Source organism: Hemicordylus capensis, chromosome 4 (assembly GCF_027244095.1).
Source record: "Hemicordylus capensis ecotype Gifberg chromosome 4, rHemCap1.1.pri, whole genome shotgun sequence".
In the NCBI taxonomy this organism is placed as follows: domain Eukaryota; kingdom Metazoa; phylum Chordata; class Lepidosauria; order Squamata; family Cordylidae; genus Hemicordylus; species Hemicordylus capensis.
The window spans coordinates 136,489,135-136,509,257 of record NC_069660.1 but is presented as its reverse complement, the minus strand read 5'-3'; the positions used below and the strand labels follow the sequence as shown (position 1 = coordinate 136,509,257).

The 20,123-nt window shown below is 45.6% G+C and overlaps 1 protein-coding gene across 3 annotated transcripts in view; it reads left to right on the top strand.

Moving 5' to 3' along the window:
• VAV3 (vav guanine nucleotide exchange factor 3) overlaps positions 1 to 20,123 on the top strand; it is a 252,339-nt gene that overhangs the window by 67,679 nt on the left and 164,537 nt on the right. The window contains exons 1-2 of one of the 3 annotated variants that reach the window (XM_053247817.1): positions 9,733 to 9,742; positions 10,837 to 10,892. The exons of 1 other annotated variant lie outside the window; for it this stretch is intronic. In XM_053247817.1, the coding sequence (XP_053103792.1) occupies positions 10,842 to 10,892 (51 nt within the window). In that variant the 5' untranslated portion in view covers positions 9,733 to 9,742; positions 10,837 to 10,841. Of the gene's footprint in view, positions 1 to 9,191; positions 9,743 to 10,836; positions 10,893 to 20,123 lie in introns of those variants that run through there. One more of the 3 variants, XM_053247819.1, reaches the window with a different exon arrangement.

The following is a 20,123-nucleotide window of genomic DNA, read 5'->3' as shown; positions in this document are numbered from 1 at the left end:
CAACCTTTTGGACTTCTTTGAGAGTGTCAACGAGTGTGTGGATCAAGGTGATCCAGTTGACATAGTCTACCTGGACTTCCAAAAAGCTTTTGACAATGTTCCTTATCAAAGACTCTTAAGGAAACCTAGCAGCCATGGGATAAGGGGACAAGTGCATGTGTGGATTGCTAACTGGATGAAAGACAGGAAACAGAGGGTAGGTATAAATGGAGAGTTTTCACAATGGAGGGAAATAAGATGTGGGGTCCCCCAGGGATCTGTACTGGGACTGGTGCTTTTTAATTTATTCATAAATGATCTAGAAGCAGGGTTAAGCAGTGATGTGGCCAAATTTGCAGATGATACCAAACTCTTCCGGGTAGTGAAATCCAAAACGGATTGTGAGCAGCTCCAAAAGGATCTCTCCAAACTGGGGGAGTGGGCGACAAAATGGCAAATGCGGTTCAATGTTAGCAAGTGTAAAGTGATGCACATTGAGACGAAAAACCCCAACTTCAAGTATATACTGATGGGATCCGAGCTGTCGGTGACGGACCAGGAGAGGGATCTTGGAGTTGTGATGGACAGCTCGTTGAAAGTGTCGACTCATTGTGCGGCAGTTGTGAAAAAGGCCAATTCCATGCTAGGGATCATTAGGAAAGGGATTGAAAATAAAACGGCTAACATTATAATGCCCTTATACAAAACTATGGTGTGACCACACTTGGAGTACTGTGTACAATTCTGGTCACCACATCTTAAAAAGGACATTGTTGAACTGGAGAAGGTACAGAAGAGGGCAACCAAGATGATCAGGGGCCTAGAGCACCTTTCTTATGAGGCAAGACTACAACACCTGGGGCTTTTTAGTTTAGAAAAAAGATGACTGCGGGGAGACATGATAGAGGTGGAGAAAATCATGCATGGTGTGGAGAAAGTGGAGAGGGAGAAATTCTTCTCCCTCTCACACAACACTAGAACCAGGGGTCACTCCATGAAATTGATTGCCAGGAGGTCTAGGACCAACAAACGGAAGTACTTTTTCACACAGCGAGTGATCCACTTGTGGAATTCTCTGCCACAGGATTTGGTGACAGCCAGCAACCGGGATGGCTTTAAGAGGGGTTTGGATGACTTCATGGAGGAGAGGCCTATCAATGGCTACTAGTCGGAGGGCTGTGGGCCACCTCTAGCCTCAAAGGCAGGATGCCTCTCTGTACCAGTTGCAGGGGAGTTGTGGTCGGGGAGAGGGCATGCCCTCAACTCCTGTCTGTGGCTTCCAGCGGCATCTGGTGGGCCACTGTGCAAAACAGGATGCTGGACTAGATGGGCCTTGGGCCTGATCCAGCAGGGCTGTTTTTATCTTCTTATGATAGAGCAACTGGCCCTATCCAACCCCAGTGCAGCATCCCTCCAGTGGCTGTTGCTGACCTTATGTTACTTTTAAGATTGTGAGCCCTTTGGGGACAGGGGAACATCTTATTTATGCATTCTTCTATGTAAACCACTTAGAGAATTTTGTTGAAGAGCGGTATATAAATATTCATCATCCGTCATAATCTTAATGAGGACCATTGAGAATTGTTCCTCATTTTATCCTTTTGTCCTTTTAATTTCAATGGGATTACTTTAGCTATTTTTCCTCATGTCAGCTAGTGTCTTGTGTAAGCTGATATGTGTTGACTCTAGTGAAGAGGTTTTCCTACCTACCATTTTGGTTATAGCTTCCCTTCACTTTTCAATAACTACCATTAGCACCATTTTGAATGGAAACCTGTGTGTCATGTTACAGTAGTTTGCTGAAAGAGAAGTCTTAAATAGTTTGGATGGGACGTATGTGTCATTTTAATGTGCTTCTTAGTGGAAGCTGAAAGCCCCATCTCCTCCTATTCCCGTGGTCCATCATTCATAATTGTACATTTATTTCCAGGGATTTAGGCTGAACCTCAAAATCAGATAGGATTTCTGAGTGAACTGGAACTAAGCTAGAACCTAACATCTCTTGGTTGTCTTGAACTGGAACCATACACTTTAACACAAAACTGTTAACCAGTTCAGCAGTCAAGCACTCAGTGGTGGGTTTCTTTGTTGTTGTTTTTGTTATAGTGGTGGTGAGAGCTTTTCTCTGCTCCAGCTGTATTTGGAAAAACTGTGTTTCCTAATGTACCATCTGACAAGAAAGGAAGGAAGGAGCAAGGGAGATTAGTAGGCAGGGTCTGGGATTGGTAGTCCTTCTGGTTCTCAAGAGCTGCAATCTAGAAAACATGTCCCATAAGTGCCTCTCCCTATTGCCAGTGTTTTGACATCGTGCTTGCTGCTGTCCATATTTCAAATGCCTTGTTTCAAATTGTAATGATGCATTATGGTCCTATAACATGCTAGAGGGAGAGGGAGAAGGCGAGTCCACCTGCCGGTCCCCTGCCTGACCTGTAGAACTGTGGCCTTTGGCTGCTTTGCAGGATCGGGGCCAGGAGTGAGTCAACAGTTCCAGCCTGTCGGCTGACCAGAAGGGCTCTCTCTGGCCCTAAATAGGAACGCTGCCTGTGGCGGCGGGGTCGCCATCGAAGGGGCAACACCAAAGTGGGTTGCCCCTTTGGGGGAGTCACTTCGGGGGACAACGAGGATCAGGTCTCTTGGCCCAGGTATTTGTATGTGGGAGGCATTTAATAAAAGGGCTTCTGTTTTAACTAGTCCTGAGTGAAGATCTTTTAAAATGTGTCTGGGCTTATCTGGAGATGGGGAGATAGGGGGCGTGTCCACTGACTGTAGGGCAGCCATTCCGGTGGTGTTGGGGAACAGAAGAAGTAACGTTGGCAGGTCAGCAGGTCGTTACAGGGGAAGGGAACATAGAAATTTACTAGCTGTTTCCCCTTCCGGCTGTCCTGCCAGCTCTTTGACCTTGGGGAGCAGTGCCAACCTCCCACCTCTCACCTTACTCCTCTGTAATGCCAGGTCGGTCCAGAACAAATCAGAAACCATCCATGATTTGATTCTGGATGAAGGTGCCGCCCTGGTATGTATTACAGATACCTGGTTGGGGGAGGCTGGTGACCAGAGTGGTCCCAGCTTCAACCTCCAGGGTACTCTGTTGAGGAGTGGGTGAGGGACCGGGGGTGAGGATATGGAGTGGCTGTGGTCTACAAGAATAATATCCCCCTTACCAGGATCCCTGTAGAGTGTCAGACCATATCGAATGTGTGTACTTAAGTTTGGGGACCAGGGATAGACTGGGACTTCTGTTGGTGTACCGAACGCCCCGCTGCTCAACAGAGTCCCTCGGACTTGGTGTTGGAGTCGCCCAGGCTTGTGGTGCTGGGGGACTTCAATGTTCATTTCGGGACCAATTTGTCCGGGGTGGCTCAGGAGTTCATAGCGGCCATAACCACTATGGTCCTATCTCAGGTGGTCTCGGGACCGAAGCACGTTTCAGGTCACATGTTTGATTTGGTCTTTCACTCTGATCAGGGTGGTGTTCCGTAGGTGGGGAATCCTGTGATTTCCCCATTGTCATGGATGGACTACCATCTGGTTAAGGTTGGAATCACAGTCACACCCCACCTTCGCAGGGCGAAGGACCTATTAGGATGGTCCGCCCAAGAAGGTTATTGGATCCTATAGGATTTCAAGAAGCCTTGGAGGGATTTAGTGTTGGCTCTGCTGGCGATCCTGTTGATGTCCTGGTGGAGAATTAGAACAGCAGACTCACCGGGGCGGTAGACATGATCGCTCCTAAGCGTCCTCTGTGACCCGCTTCAAAACTGGCCCCTTGGTATACAGAAGACTACTGGGGCTGAAGCGGCGAGGTAGATGACTGGAGCGCAGGTGGAGAAAGACTCGGCTTGAATCCAACAGATTGTAACATAGAGCTCACTTGAAGACCTATGCTCAGGCGATACGTGCAGCAAAGAAGTGAATCTTTTCTGCCCATATTGCATGCACAAGTTCACGTCCGGCAGAGTTGTCCAGGGTTGTGAGAGGGCTAGTATGTGCCCCTCCTCCCTTGAATCAGAATTTGGAACCTTCTATTACCCTCTGTGATGTGTTTAATGAATTCTTTGTGGAAAAAATCTCTCGTATTTGGGCTAACTTAGATTTCGTCTCCACACTTACTTCAGTATCTGATGTGGGGGTATCCAGTGACTCCTCTTATGTGGTTAGGTTGGATCAGTTCCAGTTTGTGACTCCTGAGGATGTGGACAAGCTGATTGGAACGGTGCGGCTCACCACCTGTCCTCTTGACCCTGGCCCGACATGGCTTGTTCGATCTAGCAGGGAGGTTGTTGTAGAAGGCCTGGTAGACATCATAAATGCATCTCTGAAGGAAGGTAGGATGCCTCCTAGTCTTAAGGAAGCAATTATTAGACCTCTTATAAAGAAGCCCACCTTGGATCCTTCAGAGCTGAGTAACTACAAGCCTGTCTCCAACCTTCTGTGGCTGGGCAAGGTAATTGAGAGGGTGGTGGCCTCCCAGCTCCAGACAGTCTTGGAGGAAACTGATTATCTAGACCCATTTAAAACTGGCTTTCGGGCTGGCTTTGGAGTGGAGACTGCCTTGGTTGGCCTGATGGATGATCTCCAACTGGGAATGGACAGAGGAAGTGTGACTCTGTGGGTCCTTTTGGACCTCTCGGCGGCTTTCGATACTATTGACTATAGTATCCTTCTGGAGCGTCTGAGGGGGTTGGGGGTGGGAGGCACTGCTTTCCTACCTCTCAAGCAGGTTCCAAATGGTGTCCCTTGGAGACCGTTGTTCTTCAAGATCTGAACTTTTGTATGGTGTCCCTCAGGGCTCTGTATTGTCTCCGATGTTGTTTAACATCTACATGAAACCACTGGGAGAGATCATCAGGAGATTTTGTGCAGGGTGCTATCAATATGCTGATGACACCCAAATCTATTTCTCCATGTCTACATCATCAGGAGAGGGCATAACCTCCCTAAATGCCTGCCTGGAGTCGGTGATGGGCTGGATGAAGGATAACAAACTGAGACTGAATCCAGATAAGATGGAGGTACTCGTTGTGCGGGGTCGGAACTCGAGAGACAATTTTGATCTGCCTGTTCTGGATGGGGTCACACTTCCCCAGAAGGAACAAGTACACAGTCTAGGGGTGCTTCTGGATCCAAGTCTCTCCTTGGTGTCCCAGGTTGTGACAGCGGCCAGAAGTGCCTTCTATCAGCTTCGGCCGATATGCCAGCTACATCTGTTTCTTGAGTTAGACAACCTCAAAACAGTGGTACATCTGCTGGTAACCTCCAGACTGGATTACTGCAATGCGCTCTATGTGGGGCTGCCCTTGTACGTAGTCTGGAAACTACAGTTGGTCCAGAATGCGGCAGCCAGGCTGGTCTCTGGGTCATCCAGGAGAGACCATTTTACTCCTGTATTGAAGGCGTTACACTGGCTGCCAATATGTTTCCGGGCAAAATACAAGGTGTTGGTTATAACCTATAAAGCCCTAAATAGCTTGGGCCCTGGGTTTTTAAGAGAACGTCTTCTTTGTTATGAACCCCACCGCCCATTGAGGTCATAAGGAGAGGTGCATCTGCATTTGCCACCAGCTCGTCTGGTGGCTACTCAGGGACGGGCCTTCTCCGTTGCTGACTTGAGTCTTTGGAATCTGCTCCCTAGTGAAATAATAGCCTCCCCATCTCTTTTAAAAAGTCTCTAAAGACGCATTTCTTCACCCAGACTTTTACCTGATATTGTTTTGATTGTGTCTAATGTTGTTTTTAGAATATTGTTTTAAACATTTTCAATTGTGTTTTACATTCCTTGCTTTTAAATTTTTTGTTTTTAATTAATGTTTTACTTTTAATTTTGTTGTAAACCGCCCAGAGACGTAAGTTTTGGGTGGTGTAAAAATATGATAAATATAAATAAACAAACAAACAAATAATCATGTCGCAGAAAAGTCGCTGTATTTTTCTGTGGTAGGAAGGCTTGCAATGGAGTTTATGTGTTGCAGCGTGTTGCAGTATGGACAGTTCTTTGCGTGTGCGCACACACACACACACACACACACACACCCCGTGCTTGCTTCTTCTGCCCCCTTGCTGTGGAGAGAGAAACAGACGGAAAAAATCTTGGCTTTCCTCTTCTTTCCTCCCCACAGATCCCAAACCCCATACCTCCCTCCTCCACCCCTTGCTTCCAATAGAACTTGAGTTTGTCAGCAAAAAAGGGGAAGGGAGTGCAGCTGAGCAGATTTCTGACTCCAACCCTTTCTTGTGCACTTTTTACTGAAGAGGAAGCCCATTGAACTAAATCATTTACTTCGGTGCAATCCCACTTGCTTGCTTACAAGGCAAAGGGCAGGGAGAGAGAACAGTCACTTACTTAAAAGGAAGCCCATTGAACTGAATCATTATTCATTTACTTCTGTGCAATCCCACAGCCCTCCACCACCTCCCTCCTATTTATGTATTTATTTCTCTGGAGGCATGCCAGTTTCTGTCTTTCCCTCTTCCTGGCTTCCCACAGGATTCCTCCCCCCCCCAGCAGGTCCCTTGTGTTGTCACTCCAAAGGATCTCCTCACGCACCCCACTCCCCCTCTGTTCTTTTTTAAAACCCCCCCCCCCAGATTTTCTTGCCCCAAACTGGAATGATTCAAGACTAAGTGGGTAAAGAGGCTTACCCACTCACAGTCTGTTGTCGAGCAACAGGCTTCGGTGTGGAGGACTTTTAAACTATGGCTGAAAGCTTCTTATGTTTTCTTGGCAATGGAGTTCCTCCTTGCTGTGATTCTACCATTCATCTTCATTTTAGTTTTTTTTAATGTCCTTAACTAAGTTAGTGGGGCTTCTTGAAAGAAAAGATAGAGCCCTAAGGAGTTTGGGATTATGGTGGTGATGGTAAGAATGATGAAAAGAATGTTATGAGACTGAGTAGTGGAGAAAAGGAAGCTCAATCTGTAAGTATGTGTAAGAAGGAGATTTAGCACTTTTAACCTGATTAACACAAATCAATTTGTTTGTGGCCTCCCTGGGTGGTTAGGCCTAAAGCTTTTACCTCTGGCTGCTGAGTGAAGCTAAGTGAAGACTTTGCTCCTAGAATAGAATCATTGCATATTGCTTGCTTGGTTGTTTTCTAGTTTTGTAGATCCATTGTACAGAATTTATTTATTGAACTCTGAACAATATAGGCAAAGTAATGCTGGTAAGGGTGAAAGTACATGTGATGTTAGAAGCATCATTAGTTGTTCCATCTGCTATTAGCCTCAGGAGGGAAGCTCACATAGATAACAGCGAAGAAATTTTTTTTGTCAGGACAATGTCACAGAGGGAAGAGGCTAAATATGCCTCTTACATGCTGCAGCCCCCATCTCGGATGCTCTGCAGATGCTACATTACTGTAAAGAGAGAGAGAGAGATGGAAAGACTAATGATCCATCTAGCATCACATATATTTTGACCCTGAAAATACAAGGCCAAAAGAAGAATTGCAGTTGCTTTCCTCAGAACAATCTCCATAATAAATTCTGTTAGTTTAGAGCAAGGGTTCGTTTTTAAACATGTATATCCCTTCTGTTGCAGCCCTTCAGCCCAGATACCCTCATAGAGATGGTCTGTGTATGCACGTGTGTGTGTGTGTGTGTACTCGTATGCAGACACCCACAGAAATTTAATTGTTACAGTTAAGGAGACAGGCTACTCCATCTACCCGCTTATATCCAGACTAAATTACTCATACTCCCATTGAAATTAATGGGACAAATAAACTTGTCTCAATTGTAATAAGACTGCTTATGAGTAATTTACATCCAGATTGAGCCAGTGACTGTTGTAGTCTGGCTCATAACTGTAACATTTAAATTTGTGAGTGTGTGCGTGTATAGAAGAGTGTGCTGTTGAGTCAGTGTCGACTCCTGGCGACCACAGAGCCATGTGGTTGTCTTTGGTAGAATACAGGAGGGGTTTACCATTGCCTCCTCCCTCACAGTATGAGATGATGCCTTTCAGCATCTTCCTATATTGCTGCTTCCCAATATAGGTGTGTCCCATAGTCTTGGGAACACACGAGTGGGCTTTCGAACTGGCAACCTCTGGCTTGGTAGTCAAGCCATTTCCCCACGCACCAGCGATATAGGAAGATGCTGAAAGGCATCATCTCATACTGCGCGGGAGGAGGCAATGGTAAACCTCACCTGTATTTTACCAAAGACAACTACAGGGCTCTGTGGTCGCCAGGAGTCAACACCGACTCGGTACACTTTCTTTATGCATGCATATGCACTCGCGTGTGCGCTCTCTCTCTCTCTCTCTCTCTCTCTCTTTCTTTCTCTCTTTCTTAAATGTTACAGTTATGAGCCAGACTACGCCAGTCACTGGCTTAATCTGGATGTGTGTGTATGCATGTATATAGCCACCTAATGGCACAGTGGGGGAAATGACTTGACTAGCAAGTTAGAGGTTGCCGGTTTGAATCCCCTCTGGTATGTTTCTCAGACTATGGGAAACACCTATATTGGGCAGCAGCAATATAGGAAGGTGCTGAAAGGCATTGTCTCATACTGCGAGGGAGATGGCAATGGTAAATCCCTCCTCTAGTCTACCAAAGACAACCACAGGGCTCTGTGGGTGCCAGGAGTCATCACTGACTTGATGGCACACTTTACCTTTACACATGCATATGCACACAGGCACATCTATTATATTAATTCTCCTGGGTGTGCCTTGGAATGTACGTCCCAGAGCCCAGCTGATTGGCTGGGTGGTGGATGTGCCTGATTGGCTGAGGTGCACCCAGGAGGATTGGTTGCCATGGCAGCAGCCTGGCTGTAGAGGCCAGAGGTGGTGGTCCTGGCCCGGCTATGGAGGCAAGGCCCAGGATGGGGGAAAGAAAGGTGGGGGGGGGGAGAAATGGAAGTGGGGAGTAGAGGTGGCTGGGCTCAGAAGCAAAGACTGGGGCAGAAGGGATGGAGAGGTAACCACCGGCCCCAAAGAGCGCACAGATGCTCTGTGCGGGGTCGGCCAGTATACATAAAAACACAATTTTAAATCTTGCAGTTAGGGAGACAGACTGCCACAGTCCCTGGCTCACATCCACACTAAGTTACTCATGAGTATTGCCCACTAAAATTGTTGGGACAAATAAAACTTATTATTAAGTAATTTTAATTAATTACTTAATTTTAAATTAATTAATTAATTAATTAATTAATTAATTAATTAATTAATTTGTTTGAATTACTAATAATCTTAGTAGCAGAAGAGGAGGCAGCTGGAGCCAGTAGAGCACGCGCGCGCGCACACACACACACACACCCAATCCCAGAGAAGAAGCAAAGGACTGGACACATTTTCCTCTCAGCTACAGCTTCCTCAAGTATTGCAGCCAAGGGAGATGCTGGGAAGGAGAGAAGGCATCCCAGCCAACCGCACTCTCCTCACTTGTGTGCCTGGCAGCAGTGGCAACTACAGCTCTGGCAAGTTCCCGAGCCAGCAAAGATGCTAGAGCCAACCACATTCTCCATGTTTGTCATGTGTCTGGTGGTGCTGTGGCCAACTGCAACTCGATTGAGCAGGGAGAGGGCAGAGATTCAGGAGAGTAGCGACCAGACCAGATGCACTCTCCTCGGTTCTTGTGACTATGGTGCAAACTGCAGCTCTGTAGGGCAGGGAGCCAGGGAAGTAGCAAAGGCATGCGAAGGCCAGCCACTCTCTCCTAATCCATCATGTGTCCACACTCCAATTGCTGAGAATAGCAATTGGCTGGGGAGCTCCTGAGTACCCCCAGGGAGCTCTTAAAGTATGCCAGCGGTATGTATAATTCTGGTTGGGATGCAATAAATCTTACTGATTTTTATTAACTGATATGTACGACTATCTATTCAGTGAGAAGCATTGCACATGTCTGCTATCCCACTGTGAAAACAGGATTCTTAGTCTGAGTGTTAACTGGCTTTGAGCTGAATATAGTATATGTATGTGTAGGTCAAATGCCATCTGTGATGTTTTGTAGAGTTCAGACCACCTTCCTATCCCATCAGCAAACCGCCCCCCCCCTTCTTAGAGGTTTGGTTAGCCACTACCTTTATATGAAGGTGACTTTGAGGTAGTTGTGAAGGATAGTTAGGTTCCCCTCCCCTCATCCTCCCAAAGTGGACCATCTGAAAATTCTGTTACTGTAGCTGCTACTTGATTCACAAATACTGCTTGACTCTGGATTGCTAATGGAGGGTTGGCAGCTGGTACTCCTCAAGGGATCAGATTTAGCTTTGGGTCCTCTAGATGCTGATCCCTTTGTTACAGGCTGCAGGGTATTGCGTATGTTGTTGGACAAATCTTTTTGGAGAACTAATTTCTAAATACTTTTATTAATGTTGGGCATTATTACTTCAATAAACTTATTTTAACTGTAGACCTGGATCTGATTTTTGCATCCTTAAATCCTTCATGTTATCTATCTATCTATCTATCTATCTATCTATCTATCTATCTATCTATCTATCTATTTCACTTATATCCCACTCTTCCTCCAAGGAGCCCAGAGGAGCTTCCTCCAAGGAGTCCAGAGGAACATACTTAAGTTCCTCCTCACAACAACCCTGTGAAGTAGGTTAGGCTGAAATATACCTAAGTTTACCCTCTCAAACTTATTATAACTGTTCGCAGAAATTAATTACTATTGATTGTAAGAACACACTCTATTTTATAGGCTTTGTTTGGTTTTGGATGTTCTTGTTTCTGCTTTCACTCAAATTCATTTCCCCCCCATCTATGGTACCATCTATATCTATCTAATGTTATGTATTTATCATGTATGAGTGTTGTAAAATAGATTATGTCCAACACACAATAGCAAATGTTTGCTTTATTGATTTGTGTTAATTCATTTTACGTATACTCTGCAGACTGCATGCAAAGTCCAAACTGTGAGGCTTCCCTTCACCTGAATTCTTCTGTTCAGGTGAGGAGTATAGGTGAGGAGTAATAATATGTTTATTAGCTCTTACTTGAGATTCTTATTTTTATTTCATTTTGCTTATATACCACCTATCCACAAATAGTCAGAAATAAAATGATTTAAAATATTAACATAAAACTCATTTAAAAGCATTAAAACCACTTAACGATTATTAAAAGCCCGGCTGAAGAGGTGGCTCTCTTGAAAGTCTCCAGGGATGATAACCCTCTTATACTCACGGGAAACAAGTTCCACAACTTAGGGTAGGGGCAGCTATTGAGAAGGACCAATCCCAAGTTGCCACCAAGTGAACTGGTGGCACTCAAGTGAACAAAATAGGTTACTTGTAAAGAGGGTAAAGATAGGCCCATTTAGTGCCCCCACCCCCCAAGTCCATCACTAAGTCTAGTAATTTGTCAAGTGTGTATTGTCAGATTGCAATTTTTTTGGACTGGATCCTAACTCCAAAATTTTTTTTTGTCAAGGCCTGGCCTGTACCATAGAAAAAGGCCACTTTTGAAATCTTTTATCTTGCACAAGTCTTTGGCAATGCTTAAGAGCTGTAGTGGTGTGTTTGGCTACTCGGTGATTTTGTGTGTGTGTGGTTTGTTTTTTTAAATCTTGTGAATGTGCATTTCAGAGGTTTATTTTTGTTGGATATTAAACATGTCAGTAAGCAACTTCAAAGTCTGGGAAAGGCATGATAAAAATATTTTAAATCCAAGGGCTTTCTTGAGTGTGGCGATAGAATATGCACGTTGTGACTTGGTTGGCAATCGGCTGGTTCACATATGAACATTCATAATTTGGCAACGTTCAAGAATGTGAATTGTGTCAGTGGAAAGAGATTCTGTATGAGTGGACAGAATTGAGACAGCATCTGTTGACACAGGGTGAGTGGACAGAATTTAGACAGGGTCTCAACAGATAGGAAAATCCTGTCAGTTGAGACGAAACTATGATGGTGTGCAAATCATCATTTGAAACTACAGCTAACTGGTGGCGAAGGTGCATGTTTGATTGGCCACTAATACATAAATTCTGTTTCTGAGAAAAAATGATTGACTACCTTGTATGAAGCTGTAGGTCGTGGATATTGTTTCAGAAATAGCTGTGTGTCCTACCCTAATTGATTGTCTAATTAATTTACATCTTCATATGTGACACCATTGTACCCATCTGTTTTCTCTGAAATTAACGTGGAAGCAGCCCTGGGTGCTTGTCAAAAGAAGTAAGAGTGTGTGTGTACTTTTGGAAACAAACATAAATGTTCTGTGCACTGATTCTGTATAAGAACATTCCATAACACTACCAATAAATAACTTGTAATTGTAGGATTTCCCTCTTGTTTCTCTATTTATGCTCTTTGTCGGTTCTTGATATCTTCTCTTGTTTGTTTCTTCTTTAGATAATTGTGACTATATTTGTCCAAGAAATTGTTATGCAAAATAGCTGCCTTTTATTTGCTGAAGTTCTGTTGTTGTGAAGGCATTACTCCTTAGCTGTTTGAATCTGGTTCAGTAAAACAGATCACCTTTCCCTTCTTCTGTGACTTTCATTGCCCTTTGTTTTGTTATCTCTTCTCTTTTCCTTCCCCTGCTTTGCTCAGGGCTGTAAGGCTGTCCCCTCGGATGGCTCCAGTTTCATTATTCTCGTATGTAACTCAGCATTAGGATATTGGAGTGCCCAAGCACAAGCTTCATTAATCCATCCTCTAAACCAATCTCCTTGTTTGTCCTGCAACAAGAAATATTCTGAATTTTGTTGGATGTAGCCACTAAGGGAGGAATTAGTGCTGGTTCAAAAAGTGGGGAGGGGAAACGGCCTTAAAAAAATTTTTTTTATAGGTTTCCTAAAGCTTTTCATCAAGAGCATCTTAAAAGCAGGCCAATATATGAAATGACAGTGGCAGCTTTGTCTAAAATTGGGGTTACTTGGAAGAGTAACTTGTTCTTTAAGGTGTCTGAGTTTTTGAAAGTGAATATGTAGGAGTGCTTTAGTGCAATTTTTAAAAATGTCCACTGAGTGGTTATGAAATTGAAGATCTGGTTTTCATGTGGCTATTGTAGGACTTCTAACTGATAAGTGCCTCTTTTGTGTCCTTTGTTCAATAATCATACTTGACCATCAACATTTCTATTTGGTAGATTTCTAAAGAAAACAGGAAATGCTTGCTATTTATTGGTTTTGCAGAAACCTTTACACAATGTAAGTTTAGATTTGAGAGGGTGAACTGAATTAGCTTTCTAGTTGAGGCAAATAACAATATAGTTACCTAGGTGGGAAAATGTGCTATGGTTTAACAATTCCTACATGAAATCAGTGCATTCGTTATGTTTATTTCCTACATTTTAAAATTATCTGGGCTACAAGTGTAGTGTGAACTATATTCACTTTTTCCACTGATTGGTTCATGCCTGAGTTCTGTCTGTTTCACGTTTAACAATATTTCCTTGCTGACAGTCCTAGCAATGGTGTCAATTAACAGCCAAAATGATTGGTTTACAGACATGATATCTGGGGCAGAATGAACTGAACTGAAACTGCCAGTCTCAGTTAAAGTTCAGAAATCATGACCCTTATAATTATGGATTTCATCTGCGAGATATTAGGCACATTATCCATCTCTGTCTAGGATTCAGTCTGCTATGCACTGGGATTTCAAAATGCAGCCAACTGCTCAAGAAGCTTCACAAACCAAATCTGAGTGTGTAATTTTTTTCTGTTAGCACACTCACAGGGAGGCTACTGGCATGTGGCTTTCCTAACTGTTTCCCAATATTTCTGCTGTCTTGTCTCTGCTTTATATAATAATGTAACAAGGTTTGTGGAGGATGTATTTCAAAATAATCAATGGGGAGAAGAGTTTTAAAATGTGTTTGGAGCCCAGCATTTATAGACAAGCAATTATAAAGCAGGAGGTGGAGGAAGCTTTCACCTTGAGTTAATAGTTAAAAATGGAAAACTCTCTGATAGTGAAGCAAAAAGGTGGTCTGGTGATGTGCTGCTTTTTTTGAGGGACCGTGTAGTTATAAAAATAAACTTCCAAGGATGCTGTGATCCAGAAAAAATAGGTATAGAAGAAACAGTTCCGTAATTATATCAAACCCCACCTCCCAAAAATAAATAAATTAGGCTATAGAGAGTTGTAAAGGTTCGGTCCGTGTGTGTGTTTCACGAACAATTTAAAAAAAATTTTTTTACTCCCCCTTTGGGGGAGTTGTTGGAGGTGGCGGAAGGGGTCCACAGAGGTTCCCCCTCCCCCCGCCGGCCTCCCCTCCCCCCGTCGGCCTCCCTTATTGCTGCCACAAACCATTCGGCTGGCTCTTCAGCCCATTCAGGCCTCCCCACTCTGCACCTGCGCAATTGGCCTCTGTGTGGCCTGGGTCAGGCAGAGGCCAATTGCGCAGGAATGGTGGCCTCCAAAATGATCGGCGTGCTAGAGTGGGGAGGCCTGAACGGGCTGAAGAGCGGGTCGAATGGCTGGTAGGGGCAATAAGGGAGGCCGGCGGGGGGAGGGGGAACCTCCGCAGACCCCCCCGCCTCCAACAACTCCACCAAAGGGGGTAAGTAATTTTTTTTAAAAAAATTAATTTAAAAAAATCAGCAACCGCCCCGAACAGTCGGGGAGTGTTCGGTCCAGGGTTGGGCCGAACAGGTGATGGTTCAGTTGGACCCTGAAAGGTTAAACTGAACAATTTTGACGTTGAACATGTTCTATGTCGAACCTGTTTGCACATCCCTAGTCTTTTCTGCAACATATTATTGTGTGCACACTAGCTAGCCTCTTCTGAATTGCCTGGAGTCTGCATATCTGTTTCTGGAAGCTGAGATTGTAAGGATTCAGAACACGCTCTGCATATATTGTGCACTATGTGGTCCTAACTCCTGCGTGTTTCTTGTTCGAAGACAACAACTTTGGGCCTCCTGCTGTTGTTGGCCTACAACTCCCATCATTCCTCGCTCTTGGCCGCTGTGGCTGGGTAGTCCAGCAAGAGCTGGAGAACTGAAGTTGTGCAGCTCTTTAAAGCATGGTGTGGCCACTTGCATTTTAACTATAATGTAAACAGTATTCCTATTTGACTGAATCTGTTTACATGAGCTGAAAGACATTAACTTCATGGTTCTTCCTAAAACTAAATTGTTTTTCTTGCAATGTTAAATTTTCAGTTTAAAAACAACCAACCATCCCTCTTGCTTGAAGAGACTGAACTTTTTGGTTATGCCCAGTAGCCTGAGCCTGACTAGTTAGTCATGACTAAGCACTATTGAAATTTAATGTTTTGCAATTGGCAGAAATTAAAACAAGAATAGGTGAGAAGTTTGCTTGAGGCTTTCTTTATCTATTTGTGTAGTGTGGTGATGGAAATTCAAATCTAGGGTAATGGACGTCTTGAAAAGTCCTGTAAAGTGTCATAATAGTGTAGGTCATGGGTTGGCAACCTTTGCTCTCCACCTGTTGTTGAACTGCAGCTCTCATAATAATTATGGAAGTTGTAGTTAACCAGCAGTTGGAGAGCCAACAGTTGCCAACTTCTGGTGTAGGAGCATAGAATGCTTTGAGGTAATGCACAATGCAGTATCGTGGGCACTAATTGTGCATTCTAATATCTTTTGTGAATTCAGTTTCTTTTTATAACTTATTTCTACACACACACACACAGACACACACACAGAGTGAATAAACCTGCGGTGATGTTAGTAATTACATAATCACATCTACAAGTATATTTCCAGTTTTGACATGTTTGTTGAAGGCTTAAGTATCGTGTTGATGGTTGATGTGTTGTAGATGTGTTTGGTAGCAATTACGTTAACTCCCAGCAAGCATGCTAAAATATATATATTTTTGAATTGGGTATGTCTTACAGCTTGGTCTTTAATGTTTAGCAGTTAATTATGGCATTGCATTTGACAACATAAGAGACTGCTAGGGAGAGCGTGACTAGGAGAAGAATTTAGTTTTCTAAGAGGTACTAAGACTCCTGTCTTCAAATAGCTTATTCATAATCCCAGAAAATCACAATACATACTTAGTTATACATAGATAATAAGTGGATTGTAGCTATGCTGATTTATTTGTGTATAGGTATGCCACCTAATGGCTCAGCGGGGAAATGGCTTGATTACCAAGCCAGAGGTTGCCGGTTCGAATCCTCGCTGGTATGTTCCCCAGACTATGGGAAAAACCAATACTGGGCGGCAGCAATATAGGAAGATGCTGAAAGGCATCATCTCATACTGCGTGGGAGGAGGCAATGGCAAATCCCTCCTGTATTCTACCAAAGACAACCACAGGGCTCTGTGGTTGCCAGGAGTTGACACCGACTCGACGGCACACTTTACCTTATTTGTGAGTAGTTGCAATGCTGGATCACTTTAGATGGAGCACTGGAATTAACTTCAGGCGTTTGGCAGTGGGATTACTCTCCTCCTTACCTTAGTCTTTGTGACTTGCCACATCTCCCCCTTTTATCCCAGTTTGCCATCATGTGCAACCATTTCTAGCTTTGGTTAATTCCTGGAAGGAGTCAAGTGGATTTTACTCCGTTTGAGAAGGCAAAAGAGTTTTCAGTGCTCTGCGGCTCCTCCATGCTCAACCTCAATGAAGTTAAGTAACCTCAGTGAAGTTAATCCACCAACCCCTTGTAATATTGCTTAAAATTTCAGTATATCCCAATATTGATATTTGGCTTTTGCTAAAGAGACCCTACATGCTGTTGTAATAATGTAATCACTCTTTGTGTTTCTAGAGCTGCACAACTTTGGCCCTACTGCAGATGTTGGTCTACAATTCCCATAATCCCTGACTGTTGCCGACTGTCGCTGGGGATGATGGGAATTGTAGTTCAAAAACTGCTGGAGGACTGAAGTTGTGCAGCCCTGCTAGATGCTTAGACCAGAACCTTTTCTTCTCATTTCTTGTGGGAAAAGAGCATAACTGCTCCTGCTAACTGGGCAAAGAGCAGAGGCGTAACTAGGGAAAACGGCGCCCGGGGCAAGCACTGAAATGGCGCCCCCCGCGCCCCCCCACATACGACATTATACTTAGGTTTTTCCTCACAAGCGCCCGCCGCCAAGCCAGGCCACCGACTGGCCGCCAGGTGCCAGCAAAGTAATGGGGGGGGGGCGCGGGCGGCGCAGAAGGGACCGCTCGTGGGGGAGGGGGTGCCGACGTGCTCCCTTGACTGCTGCAGCGTTGCTGCACTGAGCAGGAAACATTTGTATTAACAAAAAATAAAAAAAAAATTGAAATTTTTTTTTGTCATGGCGGCGCCCCCCCACGTGACCAGAAAAGATGGTGCCCGGGGCACGTGCCCCCCCTGCCCCCCTATAGTTACGCCTCTAGAGGCACCTTTTTAACGTGGTGATTTGCTTTATTTAGCAGGGGGAGAGTAGCTGGCCCTATCCACCCGCAGCACAGTACTTCCAGTGACTGTTGCTGGTGTCTATCTTGTGTTTCTTTTAGATTGTGAGCCCTTTGGGGACAGGGATCCATCTTTTCTTATTTATTTATTATTCCTCTATGTAAACCACCCTGAGCCATTTTTGGAAGGGCGGTATAGAAATCGAATAAATAAAATAATAATATCTCATTTCTGTATTTTGGTTAAGAGTGGTATATTAATTGTAAATTTGTCATAGATGGAGTTTTTGAATCTCAATAACTGTGCAAACAGTTTCTGGTATAAATAATGAGGTTAGTACAGATGGACTGTATTAATTCAGTTTTGGTGTAACAAGTATTCTGAATTGTCCACATACTTTAACAACCTGAGTATTGCATGAAGTATGACACAACTACAAAGTAATAAATCAATATCTTGTTTTCTATTCAACTTAACAAACGCAACACTGGGGTACATGTCCACCCACAGTACAAGCTATGTTATGAATATATAGTGCTGGAAGGCTACTGATTCCACCTACCTCGGTGGAATTATCATGTGAGTTTATGCAGAGATTTGCCTTGTTGCCTATCCTTTTTAATATCTACATGCAATTGCTGGGAGAAGCTGTCCAAGTGGTTGGAGAGAAATGCCATCAATAGGCAGATGATACCCAACTCTGTTTCTCCTTTTTGTCTGAGCCAGGTGTGACACTGCTTTGCTTAAAATCAGTAATGGACTACATGAACTGAATAAATTGAAACTCAAACCAGACAAGATAGAAAAACTTATAAAAGGGAGACCTTTGCCAGAGAGTCGATATCTTTGTCCTAGATGGCATTGTACTTCCACTGAAGGAAAAAGCTTGTTTGCGGGAAGCTCCTGGATCTGGGCCTCTTGCTGGATGTTCAAATGTCTGTGGGCTGGAATGTCTTGTACTGGCATCAACTGGTACAGTGTCTTTGTCCCTTCCTGGCAAATTAGGATCTAGTACTGTGCAACATGTCATGGCAACTCCTCTTTACTACTGTTAACATGCTGTATACGGGGCTGCCCTTAGAAGCAGTCTGGAATGCATGGCTTCCAACAAGCCAGCAGTGTTCCCTCTAATTTTTTAAATCAGTGAGTGGAATGAGTTTTTTGTTCTGGGCGGCAGTATCAAGGCAGTGTGTGCAAACATGAATTGTTATACAAATAAAAAGAAGGCAGAAGCAGAGCTGAAAAATTTAAACTTTAAAAGGCGCATATATTTTGCAAAGAATGGTTTCTTTTTGGAAAGGGGTTTGATACCTATTTGGAGCTTGTTCAGTGAGACACACAACTTTACAACATTATTCCATTTGTATCATAGGTTGTTCTCCTTCCAGACAGTATTTACTTCATCAAAATAAGAAAATATTTATAGGAACTTATTAAATACTAGTAACTTTAAGCCCGTTAAATTAATGGGCGCTAGTAGACCTTTGGGGCCAGCTAACTCCGCCTCCTCTGGCTGAGGCGGCGGCTCGGCCGTCGCCTCGGCTACACCGCGTCCTCCTCCACCCGGCCGGGCCCACCGCCTCCTCTGGTCGAGAGTGGGGGCCCTTTTCTAAGAGTATTGCCCCACTCTCCCTCCCTCCCTTCTGCCCCACACTCTTGCCTCTCTTCCCCTCCCTCCCACACCACTCTCTTGCCCTCCCTCCCCCTCCCACCCCTCTCTCTCTCCCTCCCCTCCCTGTCAGCCTCCTGCCCCAGTCCCTCCTGCCCTCCCCACTCCCTCTTGCCTTTCCCTTCCCCCTCCCCCTGCCCCACTCCCTCTTGCCTTACCCCCTGCCCCACTCACTCTTGCCCTTCCACCTCCCCCTGCCCCACTCACTCTTGCCCTTCCACCTCCCCCTGCCCCACTCCCTCTTGCCCTTTCACCTCCCCCTGCTCCACTCCCTCTTGCCCCGGGCTCGCTCTTTGGGGCTGGCTGTTCCCTTTTCTCTCTTGCCCCACTCTCCCTCCCTCCCTTCTGCCCCACACTCTTGCCTCTCTTCCCCTCCCTCCCCTTTCTTCCCCTCTCTCTCACCCTCCCCTCCCTCTCAGCCTCCTGCCCCAGTCCCTCCTGCCCTCCTCCCGCTCCACTCCCTCTTGCCCTTCCCTTCCCCCTCCCCCTGCCCCACAGTCCTCCGCAGCCCCGCCAGGCAGCTCCGTGCTGCACTCCCAAGCTGGAGGGGCTGCGCATTTCTCCCGAGTCATCAAGTGAGTTGGCAGCTGTGGAGACCTCTGCGCAGGGGGACGGCCAGCAGCCCGCCCAGTCTGGCTCCCCAGTCGCAGCTCTGGGGTGTGCCTCGGAAGGGACCTGGACACACCGCCCCCCAGTTTTCCCGGGGAGAGGCCACCAAGCAGTGAGGCGGGCATTTCGCGGAGGGAAGGGGATGTGTCCGCAGCAGCAGCGGAGGCAGAGCGCGGCGGCTCCGCTTTGTCCTGCTGCTGCGCTTCTGGCCGAGGCCGGAGGAGAGCCCGGCTGGAGGGAGGGAGACACTGCTGGGCTCCGTTCAGGCGAGCCTGCGAGGAACGTCCTGGGCAAACAGCCGCCCGGCCAAGGGCCCCGCTTGCTGCCACCGAGCGGGCTGGCTTGACGCTTCAGGGGGCCATCCTCGCCCGGCAGGCGAGCTGCTTCTCTGCCTGCCTGCCTGGCTCCAGTCTCCGGCTGGGCCCTTTTCCGCCGGCCTCCGCGGCCGGGCAGGGCCCTTCGCCGCTGTTGTCTGGGCTGCAGTGCCGCCCGACCAACATGGCGGCCGGCATCTCCATCCGAGTCTCTCTCGGGTGTTCTGCGCACGCGCACCACGCATGCCCAGAACACCCGTCAGAGACACGGACG